This window comes from Molothrus aeneus, chromosome Z, assembly GCF_037042795.1.
Source record: "Molothrus aeneus isolate 106 chromosome Z, BPBGC_Maene_1.0, whole genome shotgun sequence".
NCBI lineage: Eukaryota > Metazoa > Chordata > Aves > Passeriformes > Icteridae > Molothrus > Molothrus aeneus.
In genome coordinates this window covers 27346553-27369835 of record NC_089680.1, presented here as the reverse complement: position 1 = coordinate 27369835, position 23283 = coordinate 27346553, and the positions used below count along the sequence as shown (strand labels likewise).

The following is a 23283-nucleotide window of genomic DNA, read 5'->3' as shown; positions in this document are numbered from 1 at the left end:
ATGTTCCTCCGGGCCTGTCTCTACCAAGCTGCTCTCCAGGCAGGTGGAGACACTCAGCAGGTACTGGTATTCCCTCTGTGCAGTACTTGAATTTTTCTTTGTTTAACATGATGAAACTCCCTTCTGTCCAAATCTAAATGGTGTCAGAGGCAACTAATATTCACTTTCCCAGGAACTGAGTTGAAGCTGATCAATCTGTCATCAATCTTCCTTCTTGAAGATAGGTGTGATATTTGCTCTCTCCTATTTAACAGGAAGGTGTCATAACTTTTTAGTAACAGGACTAAGAGTACACACATCCAAACATCAGGCAGCTCCCTCAGAGCTTTTAAGTATGACCTGTTAGAGCCAATGGACTTCTATATGTCCTGTCTAAATGCTCCATAACCTATTTTTCCACTGAGGCTAAGTCTTCCTTGCTTCAGCCATTCCTTCTACTCTTGGGGACCTCAGGTTCTTAAACACTGGTCTTAGCAGTAAATACTTGAGGCAAAGAAAGTGCAGAGTACCTTGAGTTTTCTGTGTTTATTATTATTAGGGGCCCTGCTATATTGAGCAGTGGCCCTGCATTTTCTCTAGTTTTCCTTTCCTGTCATAGAATTTTATTCCCCTGATTCAAATCAGTAACAGTAACCTTGGCTTTCCCAGCCCTTCACCTACACAATAGGATACCTCTTCCTGCCCCAGATAAGCCATCCCAGCTTCCATCTCTCACACATTTCCTTTTTATATCTAAGCTCTTTATTAATTTCTGTCAGCTTCCTGTTGCCTTTGATGTCCTGCACATGATGATAGACCATGTTTGAGTTTGGGATGATGCTTAAATATCAATTAGCTTTACTGGGTCCATCTCTATAGGGTATCTTGTAGAATTTTTCCAAGTAGATCTCTTCAGAGATTACATTTTACTGTCCTGAAATCCATGGTTGTCTTGTGCTTTACCCTTCCTCCAAGGATTCTGAACTCCATCATCTCATCATCATTGCAGACCAATTTAATGTCCCATGACAAGTTCTTCACAGTTTGTATGTATCAGTCTAGCAATTTGCTTTTCCATGATCAGGAAGTTGTTACCACTGCATTCCAGAAATTCCCTCTATTGTTTGTGTTCTGCTTTGTTGACCTTCCAGCAGATGCCATGGTGCTTCAATTTCCCTGTGAGAACAGGGCCTGTAAACATTTTCCAGTTGAGAAAATATCCCTGTGAGAACAGGGCCTAGAAACTTTTTCCAATTGTCTGAAGGAGACTTTGTAGATTTACTCTCTATATCAGGTACCCATTACAGCATCACTAATGCTCTGTCTGCTAACCTTGATCTGTAAGCTCTGGACTAGTTTCTCATCTGCCCTCATATAAGGGACAGCTGCTCTTACTCTTCCTAGCCTCTTCTTCCTGTAGAGCCCTTACTGATTAGCCACAGCATTCCAGTCATGTGAGCTATCCCATCAAGTCTCCATGATCTCAGTGTGGTCATGGAGCTGCATTAATTACACAGACCTCTGTAATCCCCTTTGTTCATTGCCCATGCATTAATGTATAGGTGTTTCAGGGAGGCACAAAAGTGTGCTTTTCTCACTTGTTTGTTGGGGAATCTCTTCAACAGTCAAACCCACAAGTATATGGGCATTTGGATTTATCAACATAAAAATTAATAATTACAGGATTATCAGAGATTCCAGACAAACACAGAAGACCAGAAAGGCTGTATTACCATTATGTAATGGCTGTTGGACACTTGAATGGAGGATTTAATATCATGCACTAATGAAATTGGAAATCATGGTGGAAGCATTTGCTGTGATTTTCCTGAAGACAGTTGGGCAATATAAGGAATGAAGACATTCCAAGATAAGCAGCTGCCCTCTAAATGCTAAATTAGTTGGGACGTCTTTTTCTCTCTAGGATTTTCTGACTTTCAGGAATTCTTATTGAATCAAATTTATCATGTTCTGAGGAGGAGAATCCCCGGATTCCAAGCTTTTTCATTACAGTAATGCTATCATATGCATTCAAGCCATGATAATAAATTCATTACAAACTTTCTAGGCTAGAAATGTGGGTTTCTCCTTCTTTGCAAGCAGTTCTGCTTTTGGTTTGACATGACCATTTTTGGAAACATCTTTGTGATTCTTTGATTCTGTGCTATTGTATTCTCTTATGATTTCTGAAGGTGGATACCTTCAGAAGTTTTCATGGCTTGCTTTTTTTTTTCCTTTTTGTGTGATTGGTTGGGTTTGTTTGATTTTGGTTGGTTGATTGGTTGCTTGATTTTAAAGCACCTTAAATTTTGGGGGTTTGTTGTCGTTGTTGATTTATTCACTTAGGTTTTGGGGATATTTGGGGAGTTTGTGTTTTTTGTGTTTGTGGTTTGTTCGTTAGTTTGTTTTGGGTTTTGCTTTGTATTTTGTTTGTTTTTTCCAGAATGCTAATGTGTTTCTGTGCTTTCAGGACTCTTCTAATCTTTGTTTTTTGGAAGGTCTTCTCATCCTGGCAGTATCTCTGTGAGTTTTTTATGAAGGGAAGTGCTTCTTCTCATGTCTTTGTTTTTGAGTTGAGGTTCTCATTCAGTCTGGCAGGGTTCACAGATTGGTCTCTTGTAACTTTATCTTAGCTCATGATGAGTGTGTGCGCTGCATCTACTCACTGAATTGCAATATAATTCAAAATCTGGATAGGAGTATTTAACCTCTTATAGTAGGAATCACCTGTTTGTATCTTTGCTTCTTCCTAGCATGAAGAAACTTGTTGACTAGCCCAGACCCTTGGAATGATGTCTTGAACAGACCCTTAATATTGTTTCTGGGCACTGCAGTTCAGTCTGCAAACACACAAAGTCAATTGAGCTTAGACTGTGTCCTGTGATGCCAAGCACAACTCTTGTATCTTTGTTTTTCACATATGAAGCCTTTAGTGTGTTGCCTTTATGGGTCATTGATCTGCTTTTTAACTTGGTTTTTCATGGACATTTGGGTGTTAACATCTGTGTGTTTAAACTTGGATTTGGAAGCTGTAGATGCCTTCTGAGCATTTGTGATAGTGCCAGTTACAGACATAGTCCTGGCTACAGGAAGGGAGCAGCTGGGGTGGTGGCAGTGGATTCCTCTCCCCATCAGGGGTGTTCCTGCACCACCATGGACGGGGCTGGGTTTGGGGCAGGATCAGGACCTCCTGCAGGCTCCACTCCTTGGTGTGGTCTGAGTGGTGGGGCAGGGATGTGCACAGAGTCATGAGCCTCTGACATGGTTGCTGGCTGTTCTCTCAGGCCAGTTCTTTCCCCAGGTACTCTAATGTCCACCTGCCTACAGCTCCCCCGCTAAGGAGGAGAGTGAGTCTCTGTGTCCAAGTCTCTGCTCTCAGAATCTGGAATCATGAGCTATAATACATTGTTTTGTAAATGCATCAAGCACGTCACCTATGGCTTACATTAGAAACAGTAATATCCTGCCTGACTTGTATGTGTGTGCACAGTATGAATTTGTAGGTTTGGGAGTATGTGTGTTTTGTTTTCAAAATTCATATTAGAATATGGTCCTCAACATAGCCTAGAAAATGTTAATTTAATTTTTTTGCAATTGTTTAAATACTAGTGTTATAGAAAGAGAGTAATAAATTCTTTGCTTAGTGTGGAAGTTGCCACATGTCTTTATAATACTTGTGTAATAAATGAAAAGTTGAATTAAAAGCAGAGCTAATACTGTCCTATTTTGTAACTGTGTATTTTTATTTTGATGATTAAACAAATGTGTGTGGAATATTCTGAAAAAAATCTTGTAAATGCTCTCTGCTTTTTTGCTTGCATGCAATAAAAACCCAAATTTTACATAGAACCTCTATGTAATTCAGTACAACCTAGCAGAATTTGGTGAGATTATCAATGTAATCTGCTGTCTAAATGTGGGAAGATTTTAAAGTCACCTTTGAAACAAGTCTGTTTAAAATAAAATCTCCAGTCAGCTGCTTCTAAGGAGATGATATTAAAAGTTCTAATAAGCATTTTGAATTGTAATATTGAAAGATTGTGTGCTTTTTAAGAAGTTGTTTAACTATGATTTGTTGATGCAGAACAGAAAGAGTTGCTGTCTGAAAGCTTTACAAAAGCAGAATAAAGGCTGATTGATGTAAGGCATGTAAACAAAGTGTTGCATATGAAAAAATAGATACAGAATGTGATAGTAAATCTGGTTTTGTTTTGATTTGTATATTGTTTGTTAAGAGAATTTGTGTATTTGGAGAGCATAGCCAACATTATATTCTGTTAGGTTTTATTATGATTGTGGCTGTTTCTCTACTGACCTGGACAGTACCTTTTGACATTAGCCATAGAGACTGACTGTGAATTAGTTGTTTGTGGTAAGCATGACAGTGTGAGCAAGGTTTTGCTCTTAGCAGGCTTAAATATAAATCAATATTAGACACTTTTCATTATTATTCTTAGTATGAATATGAAGTCTGTGTGTATTTTTCTGGTAGTTTTTTCCCCCATTTTTATTCAGCATTGTATTTTGACTTTAGAGTGTGTTAAAATACTATACTTTTGATTTCAGTGTGCTAAAGTGATAAACCAAGAAATTTCCAGACAGACATCTGACAATTGTCACTGAATCTCTCAGATTGTAAGAAGTTATAAAGTTCTCTGAGCATGGTAACTGTCCACCAGCTTTTCTTTTCTGTGAAGCTGACCTTTGAAATATCCAGGATAATGACCACTTGTCACATGTCTAGTCAACTGTGATTTCGAATGTCTAAAGTGTTTTGCTACCTGAAGGTTAAAAAAAAAGGAAATATGCAGGGGGAAAATGCAAATAAAAGAAGGTTCAGCTGAAGGTTTCTCTCTGGCTTTAGCTAACCTATCTCAAAGGAAAGCTTGCATTAGGAATTCTGCTGTGTTGAAGGATCTGGCTTTGTTTTGGGATTTAATTATTTCAGAAGATTTAGAGTTCTTGCTTGAAATACAAACATCCCGTTTATATTGCATAATCTCATTTTTGGTATGGTAGGGTGAAGAAATGAAGAAAGTTTATACACTTGAAAGCATAAAATAGCCACAATTTTGTCAGATAACCATAATTTAAAAATCACATGATCATTATTAAAGCACTGAATATGTACTGTGGCAGAGGAATTACTCTTTTATGAGCAAATAGCTGAGCAGATTTTTTTAGCTTTGGTAAGGCCTAACCATTTAGTATTAGCCATCATTTTCACAATGTTAGTTGATCTTCCTCTGTAGTTCCAGATATGCAGCCATGACATTAGTTGGAACATACCAGCTTTGTAATGTTATTTGATAGTATTAGCTTACTTCTTATGCAACTCATAGCAGAAAATAAAATGTTTTCCCTGGTTAAAATGCTGAATAGACTTTAGGAAAAACTTAGCCTGGAAGTTGCTTTCTGAGTGTTCTTATCTCAAAGGAAAAATACAGGGCAAAAAGAGAAGGAATGTCTAGCATAATCTAGTGTGTGTGATAGAGAAACTATGAATTCCATCACTTTAATAAGTACTGCCTAGATATAGGGAATAATATTGCTAGTAAGCAGGATTGCAGTGCTATGAGAGAAAAACATGCCATGCAGCTGTACTAATTTTTTATTATTATTTCAAGAGTTCTTTGTTTTACAGTGTTAATTAGAGGAGTTTTTCATTTAGCTAGCTAAACTAAAAAAGTTTGTTGCACTTCAACACTTTGAGGTGGAAATAACATTTTTTGAGATGATACTTTGTAATAAAGTTAATGATAAAAGTCTGTGCTTCTGCATACTGTGCAAGAGCTTTGCTGTTACTGTTTGGAACACTTACATCATTGAACTAACTTATAAATCTTCTCATGCTATCTTTTAAGGAAACAATGTCATAATCATTGTAGTTATAAGTAATTTTATAGTTCAAATTGGCACCATTGGAATTTACTCCTAATTAATATTCTACTGAACTCAAGTTTGACTTGTTTCCCAAAGATATAAATAGCAAGTGTCTAGATTTCTGGGTAAAGCTGTATGGTGGTTTACCACCTTCCTTCTTGACCATAGACTGTATGCAGAGAATACAGAGAATAAAAAGCTATTTTTTAACAGCAGCTTTTTAGTTTTCTGGGGAAAATGCAGGGGTTGGGGGGAAAGGTAAGTTAAATAACTCTAAACCATAACACACTGTGAAGGGGAGGGGAGGGGAGAGGAGAGGCAAAAGTCAATGTAAAATATGCTTAAATTTGTCTGAAATTTACTAGAATTTGAGAATATCAGTCATTAAGTATAAAATTTAACTATGTGAAAAAAGTAATAGTTTTGTATTTTTGTTTTAAATTAGATTCACAACTTTGAGTTCTGTAAGAAATAAGTCCTAGGGGAATAACATTGCATAGGCAGTTAAGCAGTGCTAAAAGTAAGAAAGATTCTAATATAGATTTATGGCATTAAAGAATGTCAATAGGTGTGTTTTGTTTTGGTTTTAACTTTAAATAATCTAGGAAAAACAAGACATATAGGACAGTTAATAACAGACTCTCCAAAGTCCACAAAATAACCTGGGAGATACTGGTGCTTGTAAGAGTTTGTTGATTCAGTTTTCCTGCCAAAGATTATATTTACATCTTGTAATTTCTATATTTGAATGTATTGTGCCATTGTGATTGTGAATTGCTCAGTTTTGTGGATAATTCAAAGCGTCTTTGCATGCTAACCTGAGGTGTTACTCACAATGGCCAAAACTGCTTTAAAGTATGATCCCCTTAGGGTGCAAATGTAGTTAACTCTAAATACATTCTTTTCCTGATCAGGAAATCAAACAGTTATTTTTCTGATGGATGTATTTGCATTGATGAAGCATTTGCATATTCTGTTCAACTAGCCTAAATATTTGAAAATTGCTAGCATTTACTGTTTATGCATGTGACTAACAATGGGGAATGTTTTTTCTCCAAAAACTGCTGGGAAAGAAAAAGGTCAAAATAAATACAGGTGCCTAAGTAAATAGCTGTTAGTACACTTAAAAGGAAATTAGAGTCAATCAAGACACTGATGGAGTCCTCTCAACCCCAGTTCCATGGAGACCTGAATACTGCAGTGTTAGGGGCTTGAAAAAGTGATTTGTCACCCATGGCTTTTCCCTGGCTTAGTTTTTTTCTGTCTTAGTTAGGTCATCATCTGTCAGAGTTCAAGAACTGGTAGTCAGCACAAAGGAAGTGGTGAGAACAGGCCAAGAGGTAGGGCAGAGAACCACAGATTCCAGACTGAAACCTGATGTTTCTGGAGATTTTCTGTTGCAGTTATCATTACTGAATATGAATCTTATATCTTGTTTCCCTGGGTGTCTGTCGTCTAATTACATTTTGCAGACTAGATCTTTTTATAGGGATCTCCTACCTGGCTGGCTTTCTTCAAACCTGTTTTCAAGTCACCTGTGTGATAGGTTCTCACAGATACGCATCAGTATTTTATTATACTGAAAATTCCTGCTTACTTCTAGATCAGGTAGTAAATTGAATGTGGTTAGAGAACAGGCAGTTGAAGAGAGCACTGTATCATCCTAAGGAGGAAGGAAAAGGGAGTGCTTTACAACTGTTTGTGTTATTATGGCCATTTCTTCCTAGATATGTTTCCATTTGAATTACAATCTGTGTAGATACAAATATATTTTAATAAGAGTAGATGAAAACCCTTACATTTAATATTTTCTAGAAGTCTTGTGGCATTATTGTTGTGGAGTCTTGGATTATTTGTTAGTACTAATCACTAAGAATTTGCGCTGAAACCTGACATAGCAGTACTATTTATAATTCAATACAGTATTGTATGTGGCTTTCCAGAGTTGAGAAACAGTTAAAAGTCATAGAAGGGGATTTGAAATTTTCTGCTGCTTTTCTTGCTCTATAGGTTCCAACTATTTTCCTGTCTTTCAGGTCACATTTCTGGTTTGTTTGTAGTACTATAGTTTTATAATAATGTTTGAGATGCTGTATTCCAGAAGATATGGTTTTGCTGGTCTGCTGTGTTCAGCCAATAAAAACATTTTGAGGTTTTAGAAGGAAATTAAGCCATGTAGGATTACTGTCTATAAAGACATACTGAAGGGCCAGACAATCTGAGGATAATGGGGTAGTCTTTTCTTTAAGCAAGCCCTAAATATGTGTTTTATTTTTTTCTTAGAAGTTACCGTGATAGACTGATTTTTGTAGGTGAATTGAAATAAAGTATCCTATCAGGGATAAAAAAAGGCTTCTTTATCTTATTGTTTAGGATTCAAAAAGTACAGAATCTCGGTCTGAGGAACTAAGTTGAATGTATTTTTTATTCTTTTTGTTTTTCAGAGGTCCAGAAGACACAATAAATGATTGCAAAATCCTTTTTATAGAGGAAATGTACAAGATTGAAAAGCCAGGAGCCTATCCATTGACATTTGGGGATGGAGATTTCAAAAGTATGCACTTTTTAAATTACTTGAATATAAGTACAAATTGAGTGATGTTTCTTCAGAAAATATCAGCATGCAGAGGTAGTAGTAATAATTGGTTTGTGTTCAAGAAAGTAATTGCATTGAAAAGTTTTTAGATTTCTGTTCTGAAAAGTATAGTTATTGTAAGATGGCTGTATTACTTTATATATTCAGAAACTAGTAACAGCTTAATGCTATCAGTCATAAATGGTGAAAAAGGAAGCAGTTGGTAATGCTCTAAATGAACAGTGACGAATGGATTTGCAGTCTCATTTAAGTTCCTAGAGAGATGTTCAGGCCACCAAAACTGCTGTTGCAATTGACATGTAATTTAAGCTTTTAATAAATTATGAAATGCCAAAAATAGAATTAGTTGGTAGTGATACACTTTAACTCTGTCATTCTGTCAAGACAAAAAAAAAAAAAAACACATAAGGAACTTTGCACTAAAGCTGTTTGTAGCATTAAAAAAAGGGGATAATTCATGTTTGGATTAGTTGACCCTGCATGACCTTCTAGAAAAGTTACTATGCCAGACCTCCTTACAACCACAATAAGGAGCTAGTGGCAGTTTATCTAAAAAGTAGTGTATCATTTTATCCTAAGTTTGAAAATATATTAAAGTTATGAGTGCTAAGTGTTTGTGACAGCAACACTGAATATTGAACTGGAGGTCTACAACTAGGTATTATATATAATTACATATTACATTCCTGACTCAATGCAGTTTTTCAGAACCTTTGTAGGTGGCTCTCAGTGCACAACAATGAGTCTGATTAATGTTTATTTGTTGTCTAAAAAAAAAACCCACTGTTTTTCAGAGGAGCAAATACTATTCTCTGTGGTATTCCTAAGAGTAAAAATGTCAATTTCTCAACTCATTATTCATTTTCATTATTTTAGAATTACTTCCCTTAGATTACTAAAAAAAGAAAATTATCCACTCTGTTTTATTTTTTCTTGGTCACATTAAAAGATTTTTGAAATATCTTAACGCATGTTTTTGATTTAAAAAGATTGCAGTGTGAGAAAATTGAAAATCAACAAATACTGGTTTGTGTTTACATACTGTTTATTTTGCAAGTATGCAACATTTTAAATGGCATAAAAATTATTGCAGTTCATTTAGTTCTTCCCTGCAGCTACTGTGTAATGAATTAACTTTTAAAATTATGCGTCAAGGAAATGAGTGATTACTGTATTGCTGACTATACAAAATTCTCTACAATGGTGCTATTTGATCTCCAATGAGTATTTACTTATCATAGAATCACTTAGATGGCAAAAGACCCTTAAGGCCATTAAGTCCACCACTAAACCATGTCCCTAAGTGCCTCATCTGCGTGTTTTTTGAACACTTCCAGGGGTGGTAATTCCATCACTTCTCTGGGCAACATCTTCCAGTGCTTGACCATTCTTTCTGTGAAGCAGTTTTCCTAATAACCAATCTAAATCTTCCCTAGCCCAGCTTCAGGCCATTTCCTTTTGACTGACCCTCACCTGGCTACAAACTCAGGTAGTTGCAGAGAGCAGTAAGGTCTCAGGCCACCTGAGCCTTCTTTTCTCCAGGGTAAACAACCCCAGCTCGTGAGCTGCTCCTCACAGGATGTGTGCTCCAGGGCCTTCATGAGCTTCACTGGCCTACTCTGGGCACACTTCAGCACCTCAGTGTCCTTCTTGGAATGAGGGAACCAAAGCTGAACACAGGATTTGAGGGGTGGCCTCACCAGTCTATACTTCATTCACTGATTGCCACTCTAATTGTTTCAGAGACAATACCTTCATTATCTATTACAGCTCCTTCCCTCCAATGTTGATAGTTGTTTCTTTATTTGTAACCTCTTTGCATAAACTACCCAAATATTGACATCTGTGTAGAGATTTGCACCTCTGTGTATGTTTTATTTCATTTTGTTCCTGGTCCTAATCTTATTAATTTCAGCATATTGTTTATAATCTTCATAAATAAATATCATTTATAAATATAATATTTTAAAGTGTAATCATGAAAAATAAATTGATGTGGGAATTCAGCCTTATTTCTTGAACTGCTCTTTTTCCTGAAGACAACACTCACCATACAACCCTGTTCATGTCATTCTGGTTTTCTAGCCAGATCAGCTGTTTTGCCTCTGTTCAGGTATGCACAGTGCACATCAGTTGAGCTGTATGCTATCACCACCAGTGTAGCCTTTCCTTCTGGACTGTACTTACAACCCCATTTGTGCTGTGTATTAAAAAATGTTAAATATATATACACCTATCTATAAACACACAGCTCCCTTAGCTTATGTACTATGGAGAGATGCAGAATTTTATTACTTTTATTATTATTATTTAAATGTAATATTATTATTTTATTTTATTTTAATTTCAGATTAAATTAAAATAATTATTTGGCCTTAAATATTCTATGAGATTGTTGTAAGCACAATCAGCAAATGCACTGATTATATTTTTGTGCATGTTGAGCTACTCTCCACGCCCATATCAAAAGATAGAATGCCTACTATGGAAATAATCTTTATCAGATAAACAGTGTAGAAGCTCTTATTTCTTGAGCATGGTCACATAATAATTAGATTTTGTATGTGTAAAGTGATGTTAATATACATTTAGCAATTACAATTAAAAATAAAGTAGTCATATTCTAATTAATTAAAGGAAGTAAAATTCTATGACTGAGGAAAGGAGGAAGGCTAAGCCTTTTAGAAAATTATATTAAAAATAAAAAATCTAAGAAGCAACATATTTACAAATATATTACAAATATTTAAATGCAACATGCAAATAACACCTAGATATCAACATATATTACTTCCATCAGAATCCAAAGTTGTGCTAACTCCTTCTACAAAAAAAGCTAATATGAAATTATTTATGCAACTAAACTCTGCATTCTTGGTTGAGGTGAACAGACCTGTCTTCATGTGACCAATAGTGCAGCTATAGTTAGTGCATATGACTTATAGCATGGTTAAAACAGAAATGTGAAAAATTAGTCATATCATGAAAATGACAGTTTGTAGTTTGTCTGTATATTGAAGAAAGTAGAGAAATTCACCTATTGTTTAACTGAACTAAAATATGTAGGTATTTTTTGCTCTTTTACTATTAAAAAAAAAATTACTAACCTTTTACCTAAGAAACTGATTTTGTAACTGAAACCAGTTCATTACATAGGCCTAAACAATGTGTGGTGCTCAGAGCTGCAGAAAAATATGCCATTTCATGTTGTCCATTATTAGCTAGATGAAATAGACTATAGTGTTTCCATAGGGAATGCTCAGTCATCACTTTTAAAATTTTTCAAAGGAGTTAACAGTCATCTGGGATTTCTTAGCCTGACTTGAATTGGTGTTTCCACCTTGCACAGACTGTGAGTTTATTCTAGCTATGCTGGAAAACCATCAGATTTGTTCATCAGCACACATAAAATTTGTCTTTCTCTTCTAATGAACCTTTGGAGAGAAGTCTGAAATTAATAGATTACCTCCATTTGGGAAGCATGATGTCTTCTAGGCTATACTTTACTAGAAGCAATATTCTAATAGATTTTGGAGGTTTTCTTAGACGTGTATATTTAAGTGTACTTTTGCCTTTAAGACTTTGAAAATAGTCACTGCTGGTGGCTTTACATGTTTATTTCTCAGGTTTTTGAGTCAGTAAATCTCACTAAACCTTCTATCTGCAGCTGGTAATCTTCCCTCCTCAGTGATTCTTTTATATTTTTCAATTATTAAGTTTTTTATCTTAAAAACAATTATTCAAACAGCATTGTTTTAGCACTTCTTATCATGGAATGTTTTTAGTTGGAAGGGACCTTTAAAGATATTTTAGTCCAACACCCCTGCCATGGGCAGGGGTATTTTTCATTAAATCAGATTGCTCATTCAGCCCCATTCAACCTGACTTTGAAAGGCTCCAGGGGTGGGGCATCCATACCTTCTCAGGGTAACCTGTGCCAGTGTCTCATCACCCTTACAATAAAATAAATGTCTTCCTTGTATCCAGTCTAAATCACATTTCTTTCAATTTAAAATTGCTCCTAGTTTTCATTATTGTTGCTCCCTTTCATTACTGATCTTTGTAAATAATCTTTCCCTATCTTTCTGATAAACTTCGTTTAAGTTTTGAAAGGCCACACAAAGGTATCCCTAATGCCTTCTCTTGCTCAGGCTGAACAAATCCATCTCTCTGAGCCTTTCTTCACAGGAGACATGCTCCAGCCCTCTGATCATTTTCATGGCCCTCCTCTGGACCTGTCCTAACAGTGGTTGGAAGGAGTATTCAGGGCCCTACAGCCTCTCAGCCTGACCTCAATGCTGGGGAACGTCATGGAGCAGATCATCCAGAGTCTCCTCACACTGTGCAGGACAGCCAGGGGGTCAGGCCCAGCCAGCAGGGGTTTGTGAAAGGCAAGTTCAGCTTGACCAACCTGATCTCCTCCTAGACAGTGACCCACCCAGTGGTTGAGCAAAAGGCTGTGGCTGTAGTCCAGTCTACCTGGACTTTAGTAAAGCTTTTGATACTGTTTCCCCCAGCATTCTACTGGAAAAACTCTCCTCATGGCTCAGACAGACACCCTGTTCACAGGGTAAAACCTGGCTGTATGGCTGGGCCCAGAGATTAGTGGGGCATGGAGATACATCCAGCTGGTGGCCAGTGACCAGTGGTGCTCCCCAGGGCTCAGTACTGGGGCCAGTTCTGTTTTGTGTTCTTTATGGATGATCTAGATGAGGAGATTGAGTGCACCCTCAGTTTGCAGATGGCACCAAGCTGGGTGGGAGTGCTGATCTGCTGGAGGGCAGGAAGGCTCTGCAGAGGGATCTGGACAGGCTGGACCATGGGCCAAGGCCAGTGGTGTGAGGTTCAACAAGGCCCAGTGCTGGGTCCTGCCCTTGGGTCACAGCAAGCCCAGGCAGTGCCACAGGCTGGGGCAGAGTGGCTGCAAAGCTGCCACAGGAAAAGGCCCTGGGGGTGCTGGTGACAGCAGCTGAACATGAGCCAGCAGTGCCCAGGGGGCCAAGAAGGCCAATGGCATCCTGGCCTGTGCCAGCAATGGTGTGGCCAGCAGGAGCAGGGCAGGGATTGTCCCCCTGTACTCAGCACTGTGAGGCCACACTTGAATCCTTTGTTCACTTCACCTCTCACTCCAAGAAGGACATTGAGGTTCTGAAGCGAGTCATACCATGTGCCTGAGAGTATTGATTAGATATTAGGAAAATTTTTTTGATGGAAGGGGTTGTTAAACATTAGACCAAGTTCTCTAATCATCATCATGGTGACATCACCATCCCTGGTAGTGTTCTAAAGGTGATTGGATATGGCACTTGAGGACATGGTTTACTGCTAAACATGATGGTGATGCTACGTTGGTAGTTAGACTTGATGATCTTAAAGGTATTTTCAAACTTTAATGATTCTTTGATTCTGTGATGAACTGAACCGCTCAGTTTGGTGTCATCTACAACGTTGTTGAGGGTGTACTCAATTCCAGTGGGTATGTCATTAATGTGGATAGAAAACAATAGTGTTGCCAATATGACCTTTGAAGAACACCACTCCTTAATGGTTTTCAGTTTTATGTTGAACCATTGGATATGGACCATTCACTCTTTGAATGTGGCTGTCTAATTAAGTCCTTATCCATTTAATATTTCATTAATCAAACCCATCTCTCTTCAGTTTAGCAGGAAGAATGTAAGACAGCTATAAAGCTAGAGAGTGTCACAAAGGAGGGCCACAAAGAAGGGAAGGGCCTTGAATTGAAGCCTTGTAAGGACAACAGCTGAGGTTGCCTGGTTGTTTAGCCTGGAGAAGAGACTGAGGACAGTCATCACAGTTTACAACTTCCTCATGAGGGGAAGACGAGGGGCAGACACCAATGTCTTCTCTGTGTGACCAGTGACAGGAGCTGAGGGAATAGCCTAAAAGCTGTGTCAGGGGAGGATTAGGTTTGGATGTCAGGAAAAGGTTCTTCACCCAGAGGGTACATGGACACTTGAACAGGCTTCTCAGGGAAATGGTCACATCACTAAGCCTGGCAGGGATTCAAGGAGCTTCTGGACAGTGTTCTCATTTACAGAGGGATTTTTGGGATGTCCTCTGCAGAGCCAAGAATTGGATGTGAGTGATTCTTGTGGATCCCTGCCCCCTCATGATATTCTATAAATCTATGATTTTTTATTAAGAATATTGTGAGGGTCCAAATCAAAGGCCTTACAGACAGGTAAATGACATCTATAGTTCTCCTTTGACAATTGAGGCATTCTTTCCATGGTGGAGGGCCACTGTGCCAATCAGGTACTATTTGCCTTTGGTGAAGCCATTTTGGCAGTCTTTAACCAGTCCTCTGTCTTCCACATCTTGACATGTCTTCCAGAAGTCTCTGCTCTGTGATCTTACTGGGCACTGAGATGAGGCTGACTAGTTAGTAATTCCTGGGTGAAGCTTTTAAAAAAAAGGTTCTTTAAAAAAGCTTTTTTAAAAAGCTTTCCTGCTTTTTACTGTTTTTTAAAAAGGTTGAAATAGCTTTTTCTCCAGTCACTAAGATCTTACCCTGACTGCCGTGAATTTTCAGATATGATGTGACTGCTGTGATTTTTTTATAAATGATGAAGAGTGGCTTAACAACTACATTAAACAATTCTCTCAGGACCCTGGGATGCATCTCCTTGGGTCCCATGGTCTTGTCTATGTTCAGGTTCTCAGATGATCTTGAACCTGATCTGCTCTTACACCAGGAGTGACTTCAATTCCCCAGCTCCTGTCTTGTGGGAACTTGACAGATGTGGGAAGAGTGATTACTAATGAAAACTGAGGCAAACAAAATTGCTGCATACCTCAACCTTCTCCATGTCAATTGTGATTAGTTCTGTCCCACTTTGGGGTACAGAGCAGAGGAGGGGGTTGTGTGTGTATATTTTCTTTAATCTTCCATTTCTCACCAATGTGCCTATAGAAGCCATTTTTACTATTCTTTGTATCCCTTGCCAAATTCAGTTCCAGCTATACCGTAGCTTTCCTAATTTCTTAATTGTCCCTCCACAACCAGACAGCACTTCTCTTTTCTTCCCAGGATGCCTGTCCTTGATTCCATGTCCAGTGCTTTTCCTTCTTGTATTTCACTTTGTCCAGGAAGTCTTTACTGAGCTATGCTGGTCTCCTGCCTTCCCTGCCTGAATGCTCAGTGGTGGAAATGGAGAGATCTCGGGCTCTAAGAAAAATGTCCTTAAAGATCTGACAGTTCTGTTCTGCTCCCTTTTCCCTAAGTGCAGTTTTCCAGAGGGTCCCATCCACTAATTCCTAAAATAACTAAAAGTTCAGGCTTCTAAAATTCAGAGCAGTGACTTTAACCTTTTTTTGGCCCAAAATCCCCGAGATCATGAATTCCACCAGGGCATGACCACTTGAGCCCGGGCTGCCACTGATCCTGACCTCTCCAGTTAGTTAATCTGTGTCAGAAAGTAGCAGGTGCAGTAGCACTTCCCTGTCACCTGGGGTAAGAAATTATCCTTGATGCTGTCCAGGAGTCTCCTGAACTGCTTCCATCTTGCCAAGCTGCTTTTCCAGCAGATGTCAGGGACTGTCCTGACAAGTCCCTGCAGCTGGATCAGAACCTGCCAGAATGATGCTTCATGCAGGTGAAGTAGGAAAGTTTTATCAACAGGGTTTCCCTCAATTGAGTGATGGGTAATAAACACAAACCATGAGATTTTATTTATTGGCTTGGCTTCTGATTTTCAACCACAAGCTCTTGACCTGTTCATCACTGTTTTTCAAAGATGAGTTTGTGCAATCAAGTCCAAGAAGAGGGAAAATTGTCTGCCTCCCTTTCCTTGCCTGTCCCTTCTGAACAGTTTGTAGTTGTTAATTGGAATGCTCCAGTCATGTGATTTGTCTCACCAAATTTCAGCATTTGTGATTAGATCATAGCTTTCCATTTGCACAGTCACTTCCAATTCTTCTGATGCACCCATGCTACATATGCTAATGTACAGGCATTTCAGCTGGTCTATCAACTGTGTAAGCATTTTATATTAAAAACCTCTAGTTCTTTTGAGGCATTTCACAGGTGTTCCCCTGTCAGTTTTTAATTCATCAGCAGCCCCTGACTCTTCTTTTTTAATCAAAACTCCATCCTCTTCCCACTCTTAAGTCTACTTGGTTCCGCCCTTGAAGAAAAAAGTACTGTTCAAGGTCCTCCAGAAAGACTGCAGATACAGCACAATGCTTTGCATTCCAGTCCCCCTTTCTTAATAAACTTTCAGTCTGGAGTTTCTCTCCACAGAGATTTACACTGATAACCTACAACTGCATGGATCAATTTCTCTGTAAAGTCTATTCACTTGGGAGGGCATGTTCTTCTTCAGTAGAAAGGGACTTGGATTTCTGCAAATTCTTTAGTCATTAATTTCCTTCTCAGTATACTTAGGAAAAACATTAAAGCATCCAGAACTCCTCTGGATACATCGATGATCCACCTCATATTTCTATTCAAGAATAAACTCCTGAAAGAAATATTTATTTTTATTCTTATGTTATCCAAGCTAATTTACAAGGAACTGATAAGCTGTACAGCTTCAAAAGACAGTTAAGCTTCATCTTTAGGGAGAATGTGCAGGTACATCTTGGGAGCAGGAGATTAGTCATGTTTTTTATGTCTTGTTTATACAGCAGAAGAAATCTTATTAAGCCTATATAAATACCTCATTGTAAGAAAGAAAAGCATTTTCAAGAGACCAGTGTTCATGTTCAGAAATAATTATTCCTTTAGATAGAGTAATTCACTTTGCAGAGATACATGGCATTTGACATTTCTTTGTTTTTGACAGGAAAAAGTGGCCCTGAATGCAAGCACTGTAGGGCTGATCCAGATAAGGAGTGCCGGTTTTGTTCGTGTTTCTTGTGTGGTGGCAAACAGGATGCTCACATGCAACTCCTGTGTGATGAATGTAATATGGCTTATCATATATACTGCCTGAACCCTCCTTTAAGCAAGATACCAGAAGATGAAGACTGGTAAATATACAAGGATGATTTACTTACCTATATTGACATTCCATACATGGTACCTTTTTGATACTTGCACCTCATGAAAGAAAATACTGAAGATGTTTTTAAATCCTGAGGTGTTTCCATCCATCTACTTAATATAAGACTTATGTTTTCTTTAAGATAATTCTTTTAAATCTTTCACAATGGATTAGTAGTAAGCTTTAAGGCCATTACAAGATTTCAAGACTGGTATGTTCATTTTATTCATTATGGTCATTATGATCTTCTGGGATATTACCTGATCTGATTGTATTTATTGACAGTTGTTGTTCCTCTGCCTTTTCATTTTTTAAAAGCTTCACTGCTTGAGCAATTCTTTTATGCTCACGCTTCTCTGTCCCTTCATCCTCTGTCCCTGCTGCTGCCCCTGTGCTCTACTACATTCATTTTTCATGCTATGGAAGGACCACCACATTGCTACTCTTCATTTCTTATGTAATTAGTCTTATGTCTTTATTAGCTGTCTACAATTTACACTGTTCATATTTATCACCTGCCTATGATTTATTTGAGATGTTAATCCTTTATAAACGAGTAATAAATAGAACTTTATTCTAATAATAAAGTTTTCCATACACTTCATTAAATGTCTAAGATGTCTATTCCATTACATGGAATCTCTTTGAACCTTGTGATTATATTTTTTGTAAAAATCTATGTAAATCTTTTGGAAGTTTTAACATTCTCTGTAAATTAGTAACTCAATCTCTTACACCTTATTGGCTTCCATAATGTTTATTTATAATGCCTGATGGTCTGCCTGTTTTCTGGGGCAACTATCCTCACAGGAAAGAATTTCTTACTAAAATCTAAACTAGGTAAAAGGTGACTGAACCTTTCCTCCAGTCTGAACTGCTCCAGCTCTCTCAGCCTGTCTTCATAGCAGAGGTGCTCCAGCACTCTGATCAATTTGGTGGCCCTTCTCTGGGCTCTTGGCAACAGGTCCATATCTTTCTTGTGTTGGGTGCCCCAGAGCCGGATGCAGCACTGCAGGTGGGATCTCACAAGACAGAGTAGAGGGGTGGAATCATCTCCCTTGACCTGCTGCCCACCCTGATTTGGATGCAGCCCAGGATGAGGGTTGGCTTTCTGGGCTGTGAGTGCCCATGGCTGGATCATGGTGAGCCTTTTGATCACAAACACCTTCTCCTCTCCAGAGCTAGTCATGGTCCATTCTCCAAATTATGAATTTCCAGTAGTTCAATTCGTATAATTAAAATTCATTGGAAAATGGCTGTCAAGCTTTTTAGCTTGTTTTTGTTTACTGTGCAACTAAGAATAGGAGCCTTAAGATTTATATATCTAAGTAGATAGCTGCATCTGTGAATGAAGGCACAGGGTGGTAGAGGTACAATTGTGGACCTGGCTTATGTGAACTAGTTTAGAGATGCTTAGTGTCACCAGCCCTGTACTGTCTTAATGTTTGTCATTATGTAGAAGTACATTTGCACCGGGCAGAGCAGCATCTCCTACCAAAGAAGTTTATGCCCTCCCTTCTTCCTGCATACTAGCAAAGAATCATGATTGTCTGATTCTTAAATTAGGAGCAGTTTGCTTTAGAATTGGGAATACTTCCATTTTGTGTTTTTAGAGCGTAAAATCTGGCAAACTCTATTCAATTTGGGAAAGCATAAGTTTATCTTGTGGAGGTGAAGTCTATATGTGAAACAGTATTTAATAGTCCCTATGAGATTCAGTTTAAAAGTTATTAAGGTAATATTGTTATACTATCAAGAAACATGGAATTCACCACGTGACTTCACCTGGTTAATTCACTTTGTGAATTTGCATTATGTCATATTTGTTCTTTTAATTGGTCTTACATGCTTTTTCTTTAAGCAGTTGTAATACCTGTCAAAGTAATGGTATCATAACTTCAGCATCTTATATTATTATTTTTTAATCTACATGACTTCATTGCTTTCATGGTCAAACACCTTTATTGAGATAGTGAAATCTATTGCTGTGGACCTTAATCATTAATTCTTCTATTCATATCCACATAAAAAACTTAATAAATCCAAACCAGCAGTAGTAGTAGTAGTAGTAGTTTTTGTTTCCTGAATGAATTTATCAATGTTAATGTAGATCAGGCTTCCTCTTCTAATTGTGTATGGACCAAATCCAGCCTATGGGAGCCAGAAACAAGGACATGTCTGTATTGTTACTCCTGGACTGGGATAAGAATGTTGCTGGAAACAGCAGAATGACCACTGTTCTGCTTTTCTCTCTCTGCTGTGGTTAGTGTATACTAATATCTCTGCTTTCCTACCAGAATGGATTTGTGTTAGTGTGAGTGAGCCCCAACATTATATTCCAAATGGCTTCAGTGTTGTAGAGAAGGGAGTGTGTGTTTGTGTGTTTCTATATACATTATATATATGTTTGACATTCAGCAATCTGCAGTGAAATTTCTTGCACAACCAGCAAAAATAAGAGTAGACTGGGCAGGAGACAGAAACAGACCATGAGTACTGGTTAGCAGCATATTTTAACCTCAGCTATCTTCTCCTTTACATGATGTAAATGAAGGAGGACTAAATGAAGAGACATTTACAGGAGCCATGGGCACCTCTCATATATCATGTGAGAAAAAATAGTTCTATGTTTTGCAACTAGCACTCTACATTGAAGATACTGAAAAGCCCTTTTTTTAAAAAGTTGACAGTATTTGTTCATGTTGAGTTAATTTTTTAAGCTGTAGGCTTCAGCTGCTTAAACCTGGTATATGCTTGCTAGCTTGAAACATTCAGTCAAAATAACCAAAGAGACACTATTTTGGCTACCAGAAATGTATTGCCATTATTCTGAAGTTAATTGAGAATTTACTAAAACCTTTTTTTAGGTATTGTCCTTCCTGCAAAAATGATTCTAATGAAGTTGTAAAGGCTGGAGAAAAGCTCAAACAGAGTAAAAAGAAAGCAAAGATGCCATCTGCCAGTACTGAAAGCCAGAGAGACTGGGGAAAGGTAGAGTGTGTTTTAGAAATAGCTGTTACTCTGATTGTTCATGTATGTGCTACATCTATAATTTTGCTTACATATGCACTACACAAAATTCAGTACTGGGTTGCACAAACAACAAGACAATGTTAAATCCTGCCTGCTGTCTACTGGCAGTTGAAGCAGTGGAAGGATTATTAAGGTGACTAGAGGTAAAAACAACAACAACAACAACAAAAAAAAAAAAAAAAAAAAAAAAAAAGAAAACCCCTAACTCCCCTCCCAAACCCATAACCACATATTACTTATTTAACATTCCTTTTAACAATTGTTAACATATTTTGAAATACGTGTTTGTTATAATAGACAGATTTCATGATCTCTGCATTGAATTTAAAAATATTCTTCAATATTGCAATTCATTTGTCTGATTACTTTTGTCTGATGTATTTTTAGGGAATGGCCTGTGTTGGTCGCACTAAAGAATGCACTATTGTTCCTTCAAATCATTATGGACCTATACCTGGTGTTCCTGTTGGGACAACCTGGAAATTCAGAGTTCAGGTATGTTGTTTCAGTATTAGCTGTAGTTGAAGGAAGTAGGAATAATAATGAATGGGTTGGGCACTAAAATAAATTCCAATTGACAATTGCCATTTTCACCAGGACTAATAACGTAAATACATTATGATTCCAATACCGGAAGTGAATATTGAAAGTTGAACTATACTGATTTTATCATACAACTTTTTAATACAACTTTTTACATACAACTTAGTAAAAAGTCTGTCGGAATTATGATAAACATATTTCACATGTTAAAATCTTAAGTCAGATATTTAATGAATAGAGTTAAGTAATTTCTGAAGAGTTTTCTTCACATTAACTGATTATCCCATGAATGGGGTGTAGACTGCAGATTTTGAGAACATTATGTGTTATCACTGTGAATTGACTGTAGGTCAAATTGGTTTTGGTCATGCGTAATGGATGTCCAAATCTTCTTTTAGGCTGATGAACAGCTTAAGCCTGTGCAAGTCTGTAGTGCTACTGAAATTCACTATATATTCAGCTTTTGGTGTTTTTTTCAACTGTCTCATTTTCTGTTTCAAATATTCCTTAGGCTCTGTGGTGAACTAGGTTTATAAAAAACTGGCAGAAAAATAATCCTATCTGGAGTAGACTGGGGGCTAATTATCCCAGTCAATTTCACATTTTGGTTATGTTAGCACAGTGCTGATACTCAACGAGGCAGGAAAAAACAAAGCAGGGAGGATGGTGGAGGATGGTACAGCTGCATTTTGTGCCAGTACTGATTTTTTTTTTCTGGTTTTGTAGTGTCCAGCAAGCTACAAACTTCCTCCCTTTTGCTCCAGTCTGATCCAACTGAAATGATTTTTGGGTTATCTTTCATTTTTTCATTGTTGTTTCTAGTCATGAAACTACATACTTCTTTGTTTTCTAAATCAGTTAGTTCTTTGTCTCTTGCATGTGTAAATGATTGGAACTGAATGTTTTCTGTCATATTTGGAAGAATAAAACCAAGGGGTTTTAAACTGCTTGAGGAGGGGCAAGCCAAAAATCAAGTACCTCTTCTGATTTGTGTCATGAACTTTTCATCACTTGCTTTCTTTTTGTTGGGTGCCAGATTATGTAAAGTCTAATAAGTAAGAGAGCTTTCTAAAATCACTTGGGTAAACTCAAAGTAGCAAAATCAATTTTTATTTTCACTGCTTCAATAGTAATTGGAATTACTAGTTTACCTTTTTGTTATGAATTCTGTTGGTAAGACAAAAGCTAATGCTTTTCAAGTATTTCTAGTACTGGTAGGAAAAACCAACAGAATTAGAGTGCTGCTTTCATCAGAAAATCCATCAAAAATATTTCATTTATATATAGTATATATATGTGTATATATGTGTGCATATATATATATATATATATATACTAAACATCAAAAGACAATTACCATTTATGCATAATTAGTTTATTTTGAGTCCAAATTAAACACCTTGTCATTAAAAAAAAATTGAAATTCTTTCTATGTAAAAAGTTAAATTACACTTTTGTTTCTTATATGAACTATTTTTTTTAATGACAAAATGAGATTGTCTCAGCAAATCTGTGAGAATTTAGTGACTGTATGAAAATTTAAAGACTTCTTTATTTCTGATTTGCATAGTTTTTTTATTACACAAACTCTCTTTTTCCCTAGAAGGAAATTGACTAAACATTACTTCTGGAGAGAGCATCTGAAGAGCATTTTTGGCATGAATTATTTATCAGTGTTCATCCTTGGGGTTAATCACCTACCAGAAACCTAAATTTAATTGATGAAACCTGAAAATGAAAAGAAGGGAGGGAGGAATGAATTAAAGAATGCTTGATACAACAGGAAAGAGGAACACAGTAATGGGGACTTTTTATCCAGCATACTCATAAATGGTCTGGAAACACCTACCAGAAACCTAAATTTAATTGATGAAACCTGAAAATGAAAAGAAGGGAGGGAGGAATGAATTAAAGAATGCTTGATACAACAGGAAAGAGGAACACAGTAATGGGGACTTTTTATCCAGCATACTCATAAATGGTCTGGAAAAATTGGCAAAGAGCTGATAAAGTTAAGTGAGAGTGCTAAGTTGTGGATAGCAAACATGGGCCAGAGAAGAGTTCTAAGTGTGTAATTTGTAATTGGCTTTCAGCTACTTATACTTCTTGTTATTTAGCAAAGAGATATTCTAATAGCTAAATTTGAAAAATATGTCATTTTAATACTGATCAGAAAAATAAATCAAATACGAAATTATCATGAAATGAAGAGTCAGGAAAATAAAGTACATTATTATG

At 37.2% G+C, this 23283-nt stretch overlaps 1 protein-coding gene across 2 annotated transcripts in view; it reads left to right on the top strand.

Moving 5' to 3' along the window:
* UHRF2 (ubiquitin like with PHD and ring finger domains 2) overlaps positions 1-23283 on the top strand; it is an 82720-nt gene that overhangs the window by 39991 nt on the left and 19446 nt on the right. For both annotated transcript variants that reach the window (XM_066569864.1, XM_066569863.1), the window contains exons 5-8: positions 8307-8416; positions 17269-17455; positions 20337-20460; positions 20890-20997. In XM_066569864.1, coding sequence (XP_066425961.1) covers positions 8307-8416; positions 17269-17455; positions 20337-20460; positions 20890-20997 — 529 coding nt within the window. The remainder of the gene's footprint in view (positions 1-8306; positions 8417-17268; positions 17456-20336; positions 20461-20889; positions 20998-23283) is intronic.